Raw genomic sequence first — 20,899 nt, 5'->3', positions numbered from 1 at the left:
TTAAAACAAACAAACAAAAAAAAAAAAGGGCAAGAAGTTATTGCAGATATTTCTTGGTTCTGGCCAGATTCAGGAGGGGATATCTTAATTTCTTCTTCCTGCAGCCATTCACAGGGGGCCTGGTCGATGTTTCCTGTGAGCTTAAACAAAGGTATTTTAGCTTAATATTCAGGCATGGGAGGCAGGGTCCCTGGAGACGGACCATTATGTATACTTTAAGCAACATCCCTTTAGTGATCAACTTGTAGCAAAAGCAATAGAATATAAAGGTTAAAGTAACGGAAACGAATCCAATATGGAGTCAAATTTGTTCTTCCCTGTTACGCTTCTTCTCCCTCTTATTCATTCGCAGCTTCCTTGCGTCTCCTTGTTTCCGTGGGAGCGTCTCACTGACATTTTGTTGGAATGCCTGAAACGCAAGGCTTTCACTGCCTGTTCCCAACCCCACCTCTACCCTTCCAACCTTAGGGCGCTTGCTCACCAGCAGGTGCGTCCATTCTCACACGCGAGAGTTTACTTCCTGCCTGTGTTTCTAGAGAATCAAAGACCCTGCCTGTCTTTGTGCTCATCCAGGTGTCCCAAGGACCCTTTCCTAACAACCCTTTCGTTCATTAGCATCAGTTTGTTGCTTGCATCCTTGACACCCTTTTTTTGCTCTTCCTTCCTTCGTCAGCCCTGATCGAGGTCTTCCTCTGAGCCAGGCACTGGGTGCTGGCTGAAGGAAGCTCACTGTCTCTGGGGGAAATATACACTTCTTTATATGTATTTCTGTTAGAATATCTTATTGTTCATCGCATTAAATGCTCAGAAGGAAAAGAATGGATTTCTAGAAGAAAGAAAATTTCAACTGGAATACTGTGAGTAGGGTGAGGGAAGGCCTTTCTGAAAGGGTAACTTTTTAGCTGGGGTCAGGTATTGAGTAGCGGGAGCTCAGTACTTGTGAAGAGGGAGGGGAAGAGTGTTCTAGAAGCTTTTCACATGGAGCACGGAACATGACAAAGGCTCTGACTCGGGAAGAGACCAGACCAGCGTCTGCGGGGAAGGAGGGTGAGATAGTAGGCAGAAGGCAGTTCATACGGAGTCTTGCTGTTTGCTAAAACCAGCCATACGATGGATTTGAATTTTATTCTAATTTCAATTAAAACCTCTGAAGAATTTTAGCAGGATAATTTTATTCTGAACATCTCAGTAGAGCTCTCTGTGAGGGGAGTAAGAGAGGGTGGTCATCCAGAGGCCACTTAGTAGCACGCTGTCATGCTGGTTGAGACCCAAGGGGGACAGTGCTTACACTGGGGTGGGACAAAGCCAAAGTGGATGGAGAGAGGGACATAGACACCTAGGGCTGTCTCAGACAGAAATGGCCATGTTGTGGATGGTGATGACAGGGTTTTAAAGTCCTCTTTAACACTGCTGTGTATTTATATCACAATTGGTATAAAGTGCATTTAAATGTTTCCCTAAACTTGGGCAGAACATTCTCTGGAAGGCATGTTTCAACTGATGCGCCGTATCAGTTAAAAATCCTTTGGGCTTCTGGTAAAAGAATACCCAGCTGACCATTTAATGAGTAAGCAATAAAACCACTTAGTTAACTTAAAGTCTGGAGGTAGACAGTTCTAGAATGGATGTAGGAGCTCAGTGGTGCCATCAGGAACCCAGACCTTACTATCTTCCTGCAGTCCTCAGTTTATGGTTTTTATCCTAAAGTGTGTCACCTCCTTCTTCCTCCAGTGATCATGTCATTAGCCAGTTTTTGAAAAGAGGATATTCTAGCCTGTTATGAATGGTGAAAAATCTTTCCCAGACGACCCCTTGCAAACTTCTCTTCATGACCTCATTTGCCTCTAGCTGCAGACGAGGCTGGGACAGTAAGTGTTCATCAGAGGGACATCAGAGGGTATTTGCCATTTGGGCTTAGACGAATTACGTTTCATCCCCTGGGACCGAGCACATTGCTGTCTACATAAAATCAGGATTCTCTTAATAAAGGAGAAGAGTTGACAACGAAGCGTGTCTGCCACAAATTTTGATTTGATATACATTAACTAAGTTGCAGAAATTAAATTTGGTGTCTTTTTAATCGTCTCTTTAGATGTGCCTGCTACTTCAGTACCTCTGTGACTGCCAGGTCAGGCACCGGATAGAAGCCATTGTGGCCTTTTCAGATGACTTTGTGGCCAAGCTCCAAGACAATCAACGATTCCGCTATAACGAAGTTATGCAAGCCTTAAACATGTCGGCTGCACTCACAGCCAGGAAAACCAAGGAATTCAGGTCACCGCCTCAAGAGCAGGTATGAGAATGAACTGAAAGGTCTTCCTTTTACTTTGGGTTTTAATTCATTCAGGTTCCACACATTGCAGAATGATACCGGACGTTGCGAGCGTATTTTTCTCCTGTTCTCTTTAAACCGGCTACGTTCGTTTAGTCAGTATTCATAGGTCTCACCAAAATTGCCTACTTATTTGGTCTCACCAAAATTATCTAATTATCTGTTAGTTTAAACAGATGAGAGACTTATTAAAAGGTATCAGGTGTATTACGGACTCTGTGGAAACGACTGTGCAGATTCTGAGGTTCTTCAAATGGGAATAATATCCAAGCACAGGTGGGTCTTCATTGGCTGGCACAGCACCGCCCCAGCTAATAGGCACCCTTGACTCCTAGGACTTAATACTTTGCATTTTGTGTCTCCTAGAAGAACCCAGTGTCACTGCCGCCAGTCTTGCAGGAATAGTGATCACCTCTTTTGTGGTTCTTCCTCCGGTTGCTCACCTCCAAACCCAGGTCTCCCTTGGGTGCAGCAAAACCAAAAGCCTATGCCTAAACCCAAGAGTGAGCTAGTGTAGGATTGTGCATTTTCTGGCCTCCACCTCAGGATGGGTCTCATAGTGTGAGATATTACCAAAACGTAGCTATGGTGGTCACAGGGTATAACTGACAGATCGCGTCTTCAGTATCTTACCTTGCCATTTCCCTCTATGTCCAAGATACCTCTGAATGAAAGTGTTTAGGGACTAATTGCAGAATTTATCTTTTTCTCACCAGAATGTAATTTCTTTGAGGGAAGGGACAATGGAATCTTGTTTATTGCTGTAAACAACACTTACTGAGGCAGAGAACAAGTCCAACCTCTCCCAGAGTAATTCCATTTGTTAAACTACTATTGGGAGAATTGTGCTTCTGGAAAGATGGAGTACATGTGCCTTTCCCTATTCTTCCTTCTAAGTACAACTGTAACCCTGGACATTACATAAAAGACAACATAAGAAGACTCTGAAAGATAGCAGAAAGAGTGCCTACGGAAGTTGGGAGCTGAGGAATGACGTGGTGGTGAGTTCCCTGGGTTTTCTTTTTGCCTCACCTATCCCAGACTTGGAGCTAAAGAAGCCGCCAACGCAGAAACGCCAGCGGGCATAGACAAGAAAAGCCCCAACAAGTGCCTTCTCTGTCTAGCCAAAGGACCAGAAAAACTTTTTTCTAGCAAGACAGAAAACTTTTAGGTAATGACCATGCTACTCCAGCCAAACACCACAGTAAACCCTGTGCCCCACCCCCTACCCAAACCAGCAGACACTGAGTGGAGAGCTTAGACTTCCACTCTCACCAGGCTGTACACAGGTGCTCCAACTGGGACGGTGGGGAGCTGGGACTTATTCCCCGCTGAGTGGTGATGAGACCTACCCCTTCCTGAGTGTCAGTAGAGGCCAGGGAGGGAGATATACCAAGGCACTCTTACCCTTTCCAGCCAGGGTTGTGTGAGTTCAGGTCCACTGGGGACCTGGATCTCCCAGCCTCACACAGCAGAAACAAGGTCTCCTCTCTCCTTCATGGAGGTCAAGTGGAGAAATGAACTTTCCACTCCACCTGGCAGTTATGAGGTGCCCCAGCCTCTCCTGCTGGATAGTGTCAGAAGAAGCCAGAAGTTTAAATAAGAACCAAAGTCTCATAATGTAATACCAGGAGTATCCAGGTTTCAATTACAAATCACTCATCACACCAAGAACCAGCAAAAACTTGAATGAAAAATGACAATCAATAGATACAAACTCCGAGATGACAAAACTAAAAAAAGAAAGTTGCAGCAAAAAAAAAAAAAAAATAGAAGATACAAAGAAGAGCCAACTGGAAATTTTAGAGCTCAAAAATACAGTATCTGAATTTTTAAAAACCTTCAGTGGATGGACTTAACATCAGAATGGAGGAAAAAGAGAAAAGAATCATTGAACTGAAGGGAGAACAATAGAAATTACCTAGCCTGAAAAACCAGAAAATAGAGTAAAAAAAAAAAAATAGAGCTTCAGGGACGAGTGCAAATATAGCAAAAGGTATCATATTTGTGGCATTAGATTTCCAGAGGGATAAGAGAAAGAGAGTGAACTGAAAAAATACTTGAAAAAATAATGGTTGAAAACTTTTCAAATTTGGCAAAAGGTACAAAGATAAGAGATTCAAGAAACTGAGTAAATCCCAAATGAGATACCCCCCAAATCTAAACCAAGACATATCATTGTCTTTAGTTTTCAGAAGTTTGACTAAGAAAAATCTTGAAAGCCCTGAGAAACAAAAGACACTCATAGGGGAAAGACAATTCAAATGACAACGGATTTCTCATCAGAAAATATGGAGGACAGAAGGAAGTGGCACAGCATTTTTCAAGTGCTGAAAGCAAAGATCTGTCAACCAGAATTCTATCTGCAATGAAAATATCCTTCAGGAATGAAGGGGAAATCAAGACTTTCTCAAATGAAGGAAAACGACCAGAATTTGATTACTCTGAAGGAAAGCCTTCTTTAAACAGAAGGGAAATGATGAAAGAAGAAAATGTGAAAAATCAGGAAGGAAGACAAAACAACACAAGGTGTTAAGGGTAAATACAATTTCCTTCTCCTCCTGAGTCTTCTAAATTATGTTTGATGGACAAAGCAAAAATGGTAACTGTCTGATGTGTTCTAAATGTATGCATAAGAAATATCTAAGGCAATTTTATTTTCAGTGGAGAGAATAAGGGACATAAAGGAAGATAAGGTTTCTATACTTCAATTAAACTGGTAAAATATTGATACCAGTAGACTGAGATAAATTATGTATATATTAATATAATATCCAGTGCAACCACTAAAAATTCTGTGCAAAGAGATGCACTAAAAACTACCATGGATAATTCAAAATGGGATCCTAAAAAGAGTTCAAGGAACTCAAAGCATGTTGGGAAAAATAAATCAGAGAGAACAAACAGAAACATATCAGTAAATTCATGAATATGAATAATCTAAATACACCAAGTAAAAGACAGAGATTGACAGAGTGAATTTGAAAAACTTGGCCTAACTACATGCTGTCTATAAGAAACTCACTTAAAATATAATAATATAGATATGTTTAAGGTAAAAGGATAAAAAAGGTATGTCATGAAAAATTAAATTAAAAAATGAATCAAAAGAAGGTAAGAGCAAAGAAAATTATCGTAGACTGACAGGAACATTACAAAAGGATAAAAGATCAATCCACCAGGAAGACAAATGTGTATGCACTAAACAAAAGAACTGCAAAATATGTGAAGTGAACACATACAGAACTGAAAGGAGAAATACACAATTGTGGTTGGAGACTTCAACACCCCTCACTCAATATTTGAAGGAAAAGCTCGATGGAAAATCAGCAAGAATGTAGGAGAATACAACACTGTCATCAACTAGCAGGATTTTTGGAGATTTGTGGAGCACTCCACCCAATAACAGAACACACATTTTTTTTTCAAGTGCCCATGAGACATTTGCAAAGATGGACTGTATCCTGAGCCATGAAACAACCTCAACAAATGTAAAAGAATTGAATTTTTTTATACAGAATGTTTTTTTGACCACAGTGGAGTCAAATTAGAAATCAGTAACAGAAAGGTAACAGCTAAATCTCTAAACACTTGGAAACTAAACAACACACTTCTCAATAATCCATAGTTTGAGAATCAAGTCTCAAGAGAAGTTAAAAACTACGTTGAACTGAAAGAAAATGAAAATATCACATATCAAAATTTGTGGAAACAGCCAAAACTGTGTGAGAGGGAAATGTATTGCATTAAATACTTAACATTTAAAAAGAGAAAAGCACTCAAAGCAATAATCTAAACTGCCATCACAAGAATTGAGAAAAAGAGCAACATAAACCCAAAACAAGTAATACAGAACAGATGAGAAATGAATGCAAACTGAAAACAGGACAGTTACAAAAATCCGTGAATCCAAAAGCTGGTTATTTAAAAATATTTGTAAAGTCAAGAAAACTCTAGAGAGACTGACAGAGGAAGAAAGAGAAGATACAAATTATCAAATCAGGAATGAAACAAGATATTACTACAGACCCTACAGTTGTCAAAAGGATCATATGGGAATACATATATCATACTGTATGATTCTACTTGTATAACGTTCTTAAAATGCCAATAGTATAGAAATGGAGAACAGATTAGTGGTTGACAGGAATTAGGGATGAAGAGCAAGCAAGATGGAAGTGGGTGTGGTTATAAAAGGGTAACAGGAGGGATCCTGAAATGATGGAATTGTTCTCTCTTTTGACTCTATCAGTGTCGGTATCCTGGTTGTGATTCTGTACTACTGTTTTGAAAGATGTCACCATAGAGGGTAACAGGGTAAAGGGTACACAGGATCTCTTTGTATTACTTCTTACAATAGCATGTGAATCTACAATTTTCTCAAAATAATAGTTTAACAAAAAATTCAAATACAAAGCTCTAAAAAGAAAACTTACAATTGTTTCCTAAAGGAAAATTATGGAACAGACTTTTCTTCATTTATGAATTTAATACTATTCTTCATTTATGAATTTGATACTATTGTATCTAAAACTAAAACAAATGGAAGAAAGTTTCTTGCAGTCTGTTTAATTGAACGATTAATGTTAGAAAAAAGCATCGTTATCCATTATGTTACTCTTCAATTATGTTTGGTTTTTCTTCTTCTTTACTGTATCCTTCTAAAAATAGTTCTTGAAAATATTCAATAAAGCATGGAAATTAACTAGGAAGAAAAGAAAATTTAGGAGAAGCATAATAAAAAAATTTAAAAACCAACACTTAGATCTTAATTGATTGAAGAACGTCAAGTATACAAAGGTCTAATATTGTGGAATTGAGAAAGAGAAAGCAAAAGACATGACTGTTTTTCAGGATGCTAAGATTTGAATGATTTATTTGTGGTGTTTGTTGGGTTGAGTGATAGATAATGATTTTTCATCTGTTGGGCAACCAGCTATGAATACTGAAAAACAGATTTTGAACATCTTTGGTTTTTATGATCTTTGCTGTGTCATTCCTGAATTCACTTTTCTTTTACTGTAGTTCTTCCTCTTTTGTTTTTCCAAACTTTCAGATCAATATGCTTCTCAATTTTAAGGATGACAAAAGCGAATGTCCATGTCCCGAAGAAATCCAAGACCAACTCTTGGATTTTCATGAAGATTTGATGACACATTGTGGTAAGGTCTTCTTGACCTGTAGGCATTAAATTATATGTCAGTAGCCCAAATCTATTAAGGGGATTCTCCCTTATTTTTATTCTAAGAACTTTAAAAATGGAATTGATTCGATGTTCTGAATGTGTGGTTCTTTCTCCCTTTATGCGGTGGTGTGTATAAGTCTGCGTCTGCGTCTCAGTGAAAGAAAAGGAATTAGCCATTTCTTAAGTGGTATATATATAGCGCCAGTAATATTATTTTTATCTTATTTTAATGAAGAGAGTAAAATTATATTAATTCAGCTTATGAATGAAGAACGACTGAATGACTGCCGGAAAGTTATACTATACACACACACACACACACACACACACACACACACACACACACACATTTATATATATACTATAAATAAAGGAGTGCTCTAAAATGGTAGAATTATTGCTTCAGACATAAAGTATTCCTTAGTTTAGGATATCTAATATCTGCTCTCTCTGTCCCTCGACTTATTAAAATATCACTGATATTTTTGGAAGCAAGTAAGAAGGATAAAAGACTAGGGAGGTTTTTAGGCAGGGCAGAACCGTAGGTCTAAACAGTGCCCAAGGTCAAGAGATGCCTGAGGGTTAGCCCAAGTAGCACAATTGATTTTGACTCCTAAGAGGGTCTTTTCCCTCTCTGCTTGGTTTTATATTTTGTACTGGCTGCCGATAGCTCTGATATCACAAGAGCAGGGGAAAAAGAGAAAGAAGGAAGAGAGAGCAATGAGTGACTCTTACCTATGAGTGCTAGTGGGCAAGATTGCTTAACTCAGTGTCATCAGCTGTTTCAGACATGGCAGCATTGCTTTAAGCTATGAATGGAAAAACCTGCAAAACCTGAGAATTATTTATCCTAAATGTTTTTTTTAATATTATTTTTTCTCTTCTTCTTTCTCTTTGTTTTCTTCCTACTAGGAATTGAGCTGGATGAAGATGGGTCTCTGGATGGAAACAGTGATTTAACAATTAGAGGACGCCTGCTGTCCTTGGTAGAAAAGGTGACATACCTAAAGAAGAAGCAAGCTGAAAAGCCCGTTGAGAGTGACTCCAAGAAGTCGTGTAAGTTATGAAAGGGCACTGCCACAATGACTCAACTACGGCATTTACTCATCACTTAAATATTATACTAGATGAACCAGTGAGAAAATTGAGTTTGCGGCTTCCAAGAATCAGATTCTTAAGTAGATGCCTGTAGCTGCCAGAAGTAGACAGCAGCCTCAGGCCATATTTGTAGGAACAGATTGAGAGATGGCAGCTTTGAAAGGGTGGATGGGCTCCCTAGAGAACTAAACATTTAGGGATTGGATCAGTCTTATCAAGAGAAGGTATAAAGCATGTAATTTAGCCTTCATATCTAAATATTATGCTATTGACTTTCAAATATTCTTGCATCAAGTTAAACCTTTTCTTAAAGTTTAAATAGATATTGTCTGTAACTATATTTTGGTTCTGAAATATTTTCTAAAGTTTTATGCATTTCTGATTCATCCATATAATATTTAACTGAAAAGTCACAACTGATACTCTGAAACCAAATAAGCACACTGAGGCAATTGGTCCTTGAGACACTGCACGCTCATCCAAAAGGGTTTCATGAAGTAGGTCTGTGAGATCCTCTGACTTCCTGTCTCACTGCTGAGACTACATTCATTTAAGATGCAGTGTTGGTTTATTAATGGCTTTTATGGAAAGAAAAAAAAAACTCATGAAAATTTTGTGTTTTTTTCACACTAACTTACAAGGGAAATCTTTTATCCATACAATTACTTCTAAATTTATTCTTCAGTATCACAACCAAATTTGAGCCAGGTCTTCTTCAAAATCAGAGTTCAGAGTTTCTTATGAATCACTTTTTATTATTATCAATTTTGACCTATTAAAACAACATGGTTGTTTGACCTAAAAAGACAACATGGTTTTGAGATACGTGGAAGTGTACTGGCATTTTATCTAACTTTTGTATTTGGTTAAAATTGGTAGTTTGTTTTTTCTTTGTTGTTGTTGTTTTAGTATGGTATAGATTAAAACAGGTTAAACAGCTTCTTTTGGAAATCAAACAGTGTACTGATGATAGGAACTAAGTACCTATGTATGAATTAGTCACATCAACCCTACTTAGCTTTGATAATTTTACTATATGTTTTAAGAGGTTTGGAAGTTCTGTTGCTTTTAAGTGTGCTATATTGCTTGTCACATTGCAAGTAATCTATGTATGGGGTAACTTTTCAACTTAATACAGTTTCACAATCAAATCTTTTTGAAGACATTTTAAGTGACAATTAGGGATACAAGTTGAAGTAGAAATATAATTTCATGAGGTTGCTACTACAAAGGACTCAAATGAGGAGACAGTTGGATAAAAAGAAAGCTCCTTGAATGCCCATGGTTGACCTTTATAAGGATATATGATGTCAGATCTTCTGGGAGGAAAAGAATGGAACAAAGAAAATAAAAGTAATAGGACCACTCATTGATTGCCCTATGGATTGCCAATAGTAGTTTTGAAAAAGTGGCTACAATTTTGAAACAGCTTAAATACCTTAGTTTTACAAATAGTTTTTAAAGAAAATACTGTGTATTTTTATCCTTGCATGTCTGTAACTCATCGGTATTGACATGTTGACATTGAAGAATATTTAAATGAAGTTTATTTTTTTCAAAAAAGGTATTTTTGAAATTCTGGCACAAATATTGATACCAGTTTGGCTTGTCTGAGATGTGCATTTGAAATGCCCATCTAATGTGTCTTCTTATTCTCCTTTCTAAAGAAGTATCCATAATTACTTTGCAGCCACTCTTCAGCAGTTGATTTCTGAGACCATGGTCCGATGGGCCCAAGAGTCTGTTATTGAAGACCCTGAGTTGGTGAGGGCCATGTTCGTGTTGCTCCATCGACAGTACGATGGCATTGGGGGTCTGGTCCGGGCTCTGCCAAAGACCTACACTATCAATGGTATTTCCGTGGAGGATACCATCAACCTGCTGGCATCTCTTGGTCAGATTCGTTCTCTGCTGAGTGTGAGAATGGGCAAAGAAGAAGAGAAACTTATGATTCGTGGATTAGGGTAGGTTATTTACTATTACAACCTTTGTCTTATAAATGTCTTCTTTCTAGTTGTTTATCCCAATAGTAGTACAGTAGGTGCATTAGTATAAATACACTGTCTAGATTTTATGATCATTAAATTAGATTGTCATTTTTCTAGAGATTATGTTTTAAAGCTAAATAGGAAAATTGCTCAATTACAAAACATGACTAATTTTACAACTAGATGCTAAGGTGGCTATGATATACAACAAATATCTTAGATTTTATTAATTTCTCAGTAATGTACAATCACATATAAAAAATACAGATTAATAAAAACACAGTAAAATCCACAGGGGGACAAACAGTCACGAGCAGGAAATAACAAGGAAGTTTGCCTATGCCTATTGGGCCTTGAGCAAAGAATGGGGGATAAAACAACTGTTCTTAGAATCCAACATCATAGGTTGTACTTTATGTGGGTTTCGGGGTTAACATTTTTTTATTGAGTTATAGTTGATTTGCAATGTTGTGTTAGCTTTTGGTGTATAGCAAAGTGATTCAATTTTATATATATATATATATATATATATATATATATACATTCTTTTTCATATTCTTTTCCATTGTGGTTTATTACAGGATATTGAATATAGTTCCCTGTGGCATACAATAGAACCTTGTTGTTTATCCATTCTATATATAATAGTTTGTATACACTAGTCTTAAATAGGGTTAACATTTATACCTCATATGTTGTCTAAGGATCCCCAAGCTGAGAACTTAACATATAATTTGGCCCAGAGGTGTGCTTTCTCAACTCAATTCACTGTGAATTCTTGCAGGAAAATCCTACATACTACTAAAGATTAGCCCACAATCAAAACTTGCAAAACACCTAAGGAAACAATCCACCATAGGCAAGGGTCTGCAGATACAATAAAGAGTGGAGTTAGAACACCTCCCACAAGAATTTCAGATCGTAGAATGCCAGAAAGAGAACGTAAAGTTACTGTATTTAAAATGTTTAAAAATAAGAAAGAATAGGGGCTTCCCTGGTGGCGCAGTGGTTGAGAGTCCGCCTGCCGATGCAGGGGACACGGGTTCGTGCCCCGGTCCGGGAAGATCCCACATGCCGCGGAGCGGCTGGGCCCGTGAGCCATGGCCGCTGAGCCTGCGCGTCCGGAGCCTGTGCTCCGCAACGGGAGAGGCCACAACGGTGAGAGGCCCGCGTACTGCAAAAAAAAAGACACACACAAAAAAAGGGTCCATGAAAATTTGAAAAATATCCAAATAGACGTTCTAGAAATGAAAAATATAATAATTGAAATTAAGAGTAGTGATTAATAAAAGTATAGATAAATAAAGCTGAAGAGAATTAATAAATTGAATCATAGATCTGAGGAAATTAGTAATGCAACACTGAAAGAGAAGTTAAGAGACATAGGGGATAGTATAAGGAGGTCCAGCGTATGCTGAATAGGAATTATAGAAAAGACAGAATAGGTGAGCTATATGTAGAATGGGAACTTTGATGAGCTATTGGCTTGATGAAAAATATGAATTCACAGATTCCTAGAGTACAAATCATTCCACATCTACAGCTGGACAGACTATAGTGAAACAGCATAAAACCAGTGATAAATAGAATATTTTGAAAGCAAATAGAAAAAGCCAGGACACTTGAAAAGAAACAATATTTAGAATTCTCAGTTGTAAAACTAGAGATCATAACTCAACGAAATATCACAAAGTTCCAACAGAAGATAGCCATCAATTTACAATGTGTTACTCAACTAAGATTTCACCATCATGAGTTTGTGCTTCATGTGGATTTGGATACTGGAGTTTATATTCCATATTTAAGAGTGAGGGCAAAACAAAGATATTTCAGAATGTTTACTTAAAGTCCCTCATTGAAAGACCTTCTGAAGGCTGTGTATTCTGGAAAAGAAAATGGAATTCAGAAGAATGGGAGGTAATCAATTTCAGAGAGTATATTACTGGTGCATATATGCATATATCTAAGCAATCATTAACAAGCTTGCATGATTTGGGGATAAGAAAATATGAGAGAATTAAAATACCAGAGAAAAATAGAAGCTTAAATTAAGCTGTATGATATTCATAAGAGAAAATACCTAAATGTTAGGCTGTAAAAATCTGGAATGTAGAATGTTGAAAAGTGATGTAAAAGACAAATATTTAGCACCCCCAACCAAAAAAAGCTAATCTGGTTCTCTAAATAACAGATAACAGAGGAGATAATGGTGACTAGTGACATAGGTAAAATAAAACACAAATAATAAAAAGGATTAAAAAAACTCAGCGTTGGCTCTTTGAAAAACAACTAAGGAAATAGAATAACCGATGTTTTCTTTGGCTAGAAAAATAATTCTGAGGGGAAACGAAAGTATGGAAAGACTCAGATTATGTGATATTTATGTACATTTTAAATTCAGAACACGATACTATATATTTCCTGTGGGACTATTAAGTATTTGAAATCATAAAACTGGGAGATTATATTCCGAAAATCATAATGATTGCACACTAAAAAAGTCAGTATACTAATGAGACAAAGAGGGAAAACAGAAAAACCTGAACAACACAAGCTAATGTTCTTTATTTATAATTGTCTGTGCATAAGCCTTTTTTTTTTTTTTGGAATATTAGTACTTAAATCTAACCTGAGGGGGCCTCTCCTGAGAAGTGATCTTAATTAAATGAGAAAGAAAGCCTTCCAGGAAATGTAGAGCACTTGCTTTCTTAAATGACCATGTAACAAGTAAGATGTACTATTAACGTATAAATCACTCAATAGGGATAAAACTCAAAATGATTATGAAACAAGATAAAATGTTACTTTTTTGTGGTATTAGGAAGATCCTAAAATGACACATTTAATAAGTGACAACCTGCCTACTGGTGGTAGAATTAAAAATCCGTTTAATTTACCTAGAACTAAAGGCAAATGAGATTTTTCAATTAGATACCTTCCAAAGTTAGGTCATGCAAAAGGATTTGAATTAACAGGAGAACAGATCTCATGATTACATCTGTGGTTTGAGAGTTGAAGGTTCTCTTGATAATTATGCTGCTATCTGATGTGAAGGAAAGGATGTCTTTGTTTACCTTATTCATCCTTGCATTAAATAGATCAGACCTGTATTAGCCCTGGACCCCCAAGTCATTTTTCTGAGTTGTGCTACCTAAAAACTGTCTTCATTAGCACAGACCTAAACAAAGCTAAATTAAAAGTGAAAAACTAAAAAAAAATAAAGAAAAGAAAAGACTCACACTATTCCACTTTCTTGATGTAGCCAGAATAACTAAAAGTTAGCATATGACTAAATGAATAGATGACTGACTCAATTAAGGTAACGTGATTCAAAGGGAAAGTTTCAGGTTTCTCGTTGATTGTACATTATTTTCTTGCTCTGGCTCCGACAAGAAAGTGTTTTATAGAAAAGACTCTTGCGTGATTTGCTATATGTTAAAATAAAAATCAACAGAGCTGTTTATTTGCAAGGACTGCTAAACATTAAGATCTTTAAAAGTGCCTTTGCATAAGTATTGTAATAATGTGTAATGCAATAATAATAGTACAAAACATTCTAGGTATCGTCTGCTGCTGTTTCTTTAAATTAAGTGTCCCTTTTAATGAGTTGGATTACTCGTACCTGGACTTCATGTGTATTCAGTGTCTCTGGGAGAATATGTATCCTTTAAAAGCATTTCGCCAGAATGGTAACATAAATGTGGCAGGAAATAACACTACTGTTATTAAACATACAAATAATGAATATAGTACTAAAAAAGCATATATGAAAAGCAGAGATGCTTACACAACAATTATTTATATAGAAATTTTCATAAGAACATGGTATAACACTGCTTCATATTTCTGTACAAAATAAGGTTAAACAAAATAAGATTGAATTTAGATATTCATAAAACTAGGAATAAGTGTCACAAAGTCTGTTTCATGTAAATGAATGTTTACCTATTTAGTACATTTCTTATGATCGAGAGGAGTAGAAGACTTGCATGCTGTTTTTGGTAGGCTGTCAGTATTTTTGAGGAAGACCCAATTGCACTTATGAACTTCTATGGCTTGATGATTGCTCTTACTTTTCCATACATGCCAGTAATTATTTCCAGAAGATTTATCATGATCTCAGATACGTTTTTATTTAAATTTTGCTCTGACTTCTGTGTTTCCCTTGTACCTGTGTTGTCCTTTCTAGGGATATCATGAATAACAAAGTGTTTTACCAGCACCCTAATCTCATGAGGGCACTTGGGATGCACGAGACAGTGATGGAGGTCATGGTGAATGTCCTTGGAGGTGGGGAGTCCAAGGTAAAGGAAACCCTTTGATTCTTGGGATGCCATTTATTGTAACCTCCTAGAATATGTACATGGCATATTCTTAATGAGAACTTCTATAAATTCTATTAGGACTGTTTTTTAAAGAACACTTTTTGAAAAAAATTGGACAAAACTGTACAGACTGAGAGTTGGATATGCTTCTACAGTCATCCCCCAGTATCCACAAGGGATTGGTTGCAGGACCTTCCTGCAGATACCAAAATCCACAGATGCTCGAGTCTCTTAGGTAAAATGGTGTAGTTTTCGTGTATAACTGAATGCACATCCTCTCATATACTTTAACTCACGTCTAGATCATTTATAATACCTCATACAATGTAAATGCTATGAAAATAGATGCTGTCATGTAGCAAATCCAAGTTTTGCTTTTTAGAACTTTCGGCATTTTTTGCGTTTTGGTTGAATCTGCAGATGTAGAACCTACAAATATAGAGGTCTGACTGTAGTTTTTTCTTTGATATTGATAACAATTTTTTTATGCCATGTAATTTGCTATCTCCTAGATTATCCTCACTTCGGGGATATTTAGAAACCTTAAAAGTTAATACTATGCTAATTTTGTAAGATTTTGAATTATGAATCCATTCCCATCACATTAGAAGTCCATAACACAAGCATGCTCTTCAGACCCACCCGTTCCCTTGATTCAGACAACAGTTGGTCCCACTAAATTCCTGATCCAGACCAAGATTTGAAGATGATGCTCTATAGCATTTGTTGTAAGACACTAAGGTGCATTTTTAAATGATTAAAATTTAAAACCAAACAAATAGAATAATATAATATATAACTCCATATAAAGCAGTACAATTTCATGACCTCTGATTTGCAAAATGTTTCAGGTCTTTTTTGAAATTTTAGAATGTATTTTTCAAAATATAGACGTGAGTCCATATTTCTCATGTTCCGACTACCAATTAGACAGACCTGTAAAGATATTTATAAAATACTCTGTTTAAGAAGGACTTGGAGTCTTTAGGGATTATCTGTGGCATACTAGAATAAGAGCTAGGTCTCAGGGGAGATGTGTTTGCTGGGACCCAGCAGGCAGACCTTCCAGGAAGGGTGTTCATCATAGGAGATGAGTCATGTGCCAGTCAGGGAAGATGTGAGTTCCCGGAATTTTAATAATAATACAACAGCGACACAGATGATAAGAACATCCTATTATGTGGTTCCAAATATTAAACTGGGTATTTTTCACAATATGTCTCATTGAACTCTCCCTCCTTTGCCTCAAGTAAATATTATCACCCATCTTATTACAATTTTACAGAAGAGAACCAGTGAGATTGCATAATTCCCCAAGGAAGCACAGCTAATAATGCGAATCAGGAATCACAGCTGAGCCTGCTTGGTTCCTGAACCAGGCCCATGCCACCTTTAGGGTTAGGGCTGTAGATTAATTCCAGATCAACCCATTGATGGCAGTGAGGCTTCAAATTAGTGCCAGGCTTGATCTTTGGTGGCTCTAGGACTAGATGAGTCCAAGTCTGGACATAAGAAGGTCTTCTGTACCTGAGGCTTGGCAGACGTGGGCACACACGGATGGGCAATCTGATTGAGACCTCAGCTTCAGAACTCAGTTTTATAAAGATCCTTTGCTTTCCCAGCTAACTAAATGCTCTCTATGTAGGAAATCACTTTTCCCAAGATGGTGGCCAACTGTTGCCGTTTTCTCTGTTACTTCTGTCGTATAAGTAGGCAGAATCAGAAAGCAATGTTCGATCATCTCAGTTATTTACTGGAAAACAGCAGTGTTGGTCTTGGTAAGTAAATTATGACTTTCATTTAATCTCTAAGGTGAAAGGGATTTACATATTGGATTTTAAAATTAAGCTTTAATGTAAATTAAGTTGGATTAGTGCGATACGTATTGCATTTAGAAATTGAATTCTAAGTGAAAGTTGTTTTTTTACATGGAATTCATAGTTGCAGCGCAGTTCAGGTTTTGTTTCATCTTTGTTTCAATTAACAGCCTCACCAGCTATGAGAGGTTCAACGCCACTGGACGTGGCAGCAGCCTCGGTGATGGATAATAATGAACTAGCCTTAGCTTTGCGGGAGCCAGATCTGGAAAAGGTAAACAGCATCCCTGCCCCGTGTGTCTGTGTGAATTACACTTGTTCATAGTGTTTCTCAAGATATTTAAATGTAATTATACTATAGTTATAATTATTATAATTATAATATACTATGTATTATAAATATGTTACACTTACATGTAATATTATAAATTATAAAGAACAAGAAATTTGAGATAAGGTATTTTCTCTGATCACGTGCATTTTTCTTTGGAAAGAGAATCAACTTACTCTATATTCTTTTGTGTTTTTGTCCTTTCCCGGTAATCTGCTGTCACTTTTGCTTGAATCATATAGTTTAGATTTCTCAAAAGAAATTGCTTTAACATCTTATATATACAATTTATATCACAGAAGTTTGCATATTACAGTGCAAGATATCATTGATATACTGAAGGCCATGCACTCTAAGCATATTAGGCCACATATATGTTTACCAAAATATGGATAAATTTCCCACGTTTTAATTGCAGTTGCATTCTAAGTGGTCTTCCTGATCCCTCCCTTGCAGCCAGAGTGAGTCTCTTGAAAGGATCATATTAATCCTCTGCCCAGAACTCTCGAAAGACTTCCTATCTCACTTTGAGCATACACTTAGAGGCATTGCAATAGCTCCATCCAATCAGTCTCAGTTCATTTCCTGCAATTCTCCGGGTCTCTCTTTTTGCTCCAGCCACGCTGGACCCCTTGCTGTCACTGGAACTTGCTAGGTGTGCTCCTGCCCTAGGGCCTTTGCCCTTGCTGTTCCCTCCGTCTGCAATATTCTTCTGCCAGACGTCCTCATGGCTCTTTTCCAGACATCCTTTCAGTCATTGCTCCAAAGCCACCTTCTTTTCAGTTCTTCCATGTCCGTGCTATAGTTTAAATATTTATGGTTTAAAATTACATTTTACTATAAATATATTTTACTAAAATCTGTATATTTATGTATTTATCAAAATCTACTCCTTACCATCATGTAAGGCCAGTGAGTACAGGGCATTTATTTCTCGGCTGCTCATTGCTTTTTCCCAGTCTTAGCATTGGCACTGGGTAGATGCTCAACGCATAGTTGTTGAAAGCGTGAAAAAGTGAACTCTTCCCCAAACCCTCTGACGTTGACAGTCAACTGTCATGAAGCTTTGCATCTCTAAATAACCTCTGAAGAATTTTCTCCCATATATAATTTGAAATGTTTTTATCTACACACTGATAAAATAGCTAGTATTTTTAAAAAGTAGACAATGCTGAACACTGAGTAGGCTTTGGAGCAACTGGAACGCTCATCTACTGCTGTTGGGATGAAAAATGGTTAAGTCAGTTGGAAAGCAGTTTGGCATTATTTTTAATAAGTTAAATATACCTAACATAAATATGCCCCTAGCCTTTCCACTCCTAGGTAGTTACTCAATAGTAATACAAATATATGTCCACATAGAGATGTGTACATGGATGTTGATAATGGCTTTATTCATCTGAGCCCCAAATTGGAGACAGCTCACCAGACAACTGGTGAATGGATAAACAACACTGGGATATTTCCATAAGTAGTGAGATGCCATGATTAGGCTCTAAAAAGGAATGAGGGACTGACATGTACTCCAGCATGAAAGGATCTCAAAATCGTTATTCTGAGTGAAATAAACCAGGCTCAGAAAAGCCATAATGGATGACTGCATGTATCAGTGTCCTAGAACATGTAAGCTAGTTTGTAGTGGCAGAAAGCAGATTGTCAGGACCAAGGTTTGTAGGGACGGATGGTCTGCAAAAGACACGGGGACCTGAGGAGCAATGGAAAATGCTCTACATCTTGGTTGTGGGTTCTTATAGATGGATAAATCTCTCAAAGATCATTGAATTTATACTTTAAATAGATGAATTTATTATACATAAATTATACCTCAATAAGGATGATGTAAAATATTTTTAGCTTTATTATTTATTTATTTTTAAACCTGGCTTAGCTTGTGACTGAGCTGGGTGTAGCTTATTTTGTTTGATAAGTTGCTCCTCCAACCATCTGCTACCATTGATAGTGACTTCTTTTGGGATTCCTTTTTTTTTAGGGATTTCTTTTAAAACTGGTTCTGTTATGAAATCTTATATAGAGAACCAACATTCACAATAAGACAGAATATTTTAAAAGGCCAAGCTAAGCAGAAATTTTAATGTGTTAAGTTTAACAAAGCAGAAAGGTTGGTAGTATTCTCCCAAACTTAATAGACAGTGAAACCGTGGTTCAAGATGATACACTAAGTTCTAATGCAGGTCAGATTTGAACCCAACGATATTTGACTCTGAGCTTAGTTTTCTCCACTTCTCTAGGTGTCCTCTCACACACACCCCTTGCCCCATTACACTGATATTTTATTTTGGAAATAAATTCACTTCTTTAAAATACCATCGTATCTCAGATGGATCTTTCACTATCTCAGATGGATTCAGGTTTTACCCTGGGCCAGAGGCCATTAGGCATTTTTGAAGTTTATCAAATATTATGACTCTTGTAGGTAAAAGTCTCAAATGATACGAAATTTAGCAGTATTTTTCTTTCATAGAGTTCATTCATAAACATTTTTACTATGATAGCACTTTGTTACAGTTTGTCAGTATTTCTTAATTCTAAGGTTTTACTAAAGGGGGTTCATATAGACGGTCATGAGATTAAAAAGAACTTGCAAAAATGCATTCATTTTAAACAATCCCTTGATAATAACATTTACCATGTCTAGTGCAAGTTTCTAATGAGTATCTCACCCAAGGGATAACGTTTTTGTTTATCACCTTGTTTTTGCAGGTAGTGCGATATTTGGCTGGTTGTGGACTGCAAAGTTGTCAGATGCTGGTGTCGAAGGGTTATCCAGACATTGGGTGGAATCCAGTTGAAGGAGAGAGATATCTTGACTTTCTCAGATTCGCTGTCTTCTGTAATGGTAGGATGAATCGCTTAGGGTCTTTTATGGTCATTATTAAAACTGCCAAAAAAATAGATGTATAAAATAATGAGGCATCGCAGCATTTTCATGAAGGAAGTAGATAGTAGTAAAGAAATTGAATATTTTATAATCAGTAGGCTTTTTCACAGTAATAATTTATTTTGTAATATTTATTTTGATCGTGATGCTGGGCTTTCATTATTAAATAAAAATTTGTAGGCACTTACATTCTTGCTGTTTTAATAATTAGACTCTAATAATAGCTAGGATCAAGACTTCACTTCCCATAACAAATTAACAAAAATGAATAGTTTATACCTCCATCATGCTTTTCTTTACTTGGAAAATTTTAAGGGCAAGAAAAGATGTTTACTGAGTCTTCTGGACAGAACACTAGTAATTTGGATTCAACTTTGGCTTTACTACTACCTTATTAGGTTTTAGTTATTTTTCTTTAAATATAAGCAGATTAGTATAACATTGTTTGCTCAGAACTTCCATGTAGTCAACGTTTGCTTACTCCTGTTCCCCGTTTGATCTTAGGGGAAAGCGTGGAGGAGAATGCAAATGTCGTGGTGAGATTGCTCATCCGGAGGCCTGAGTGTTTCGGTCCTGCCTTGAGGGGGGAAGGTGGGAATGGTCTGCTCGCAGCCATGGAAGAAGCCATAAAAATATCTGAGGATCCTTCTCGAGATGGTCCCTCACCAACTAGTGGATCCAGCAAAACCCCGTAGGTCGAATATACACACTCTTAAGATTAAATGATAACCACTTGACTTTTAATTTTACAAAATATAATTTGCGTTCTCTTAATTGCAGTATAATTCTCTGGTACTCCGGATTTCTTCCCTTGAAAATGAAATGTGTTTTGAGAGAAGGGATGGAATTTGCTGCTGGAATAGGGTGAATGAGCAAAGAGGGACCTCAGGAAGATGGTATGGATTTAGTCGAAAAAAACTTAGG

General features: G+C 36.9%; 1 protein-coding gene across 1 annotated transcript in view; it reads left to right on the top strand.

Annotated features, from left to right (window-relative positions):
* Positions 1-20,899, top strand: part of RYR2 (ryanodine receptor 2) — a 721,598-nt gene that overhangs the window by 494,425 nt on the left and 206,274 nt on the right. Inside the window, exons 38-46 of the mRNA XM_067710999.1 lie at positions 2,093-2,293; positions 7,389-7,494; positions 8,430-8,573; positions 10,306-10,579; positions 14,793-14,907; positions 16,574-16,706; positions 16,916-17,019; positions 19,798-19,933; positions 20,480-20,666. Coding sequence (XP_067567100.1) covers positions 2,093-2,293; positions 7,389-7,494; positions 8,430-8,573; positions 10,306-10,579; positions 14,793-14,907; positions 16,574-16,706; positions 16,916-17,019; positions 19,798-19,933; positions 20,480-20,666 — 1,400 coding nt within the window. The remainder of the gene's footprint in view (positions 1-2,092; positions 2,294-7,388; positions 7,495-8,429; positions 8,574-10,305; positions 10,580-14,792; positions 14,908-16,573; positions 16,707-16,915; positions 17,020-19,797; positions 19,934-20,479; positions 20,667-20,899) is intronic.

Source organism: Pseudorca crassidens, chromosome 16, assembly GCF_039906515.1.
Source record: "Pseudorca crassidens isolate mPseCra1 chromosome 16, mPseCra1.hap1, whole genome shotgun sequence".
NCBI classification, from domain to species: Eukaryota; Metazoa; Chordata; class Mammalia; order Artiodactyla; family Delphinidae; genus Pseudorca; species Pseudorca crassidens.
The sequence above is the reverse complement of the archived record's forward strand: the minus strand, read 5'-3'. Positions and strand labels throughout refer to the sequence as shown.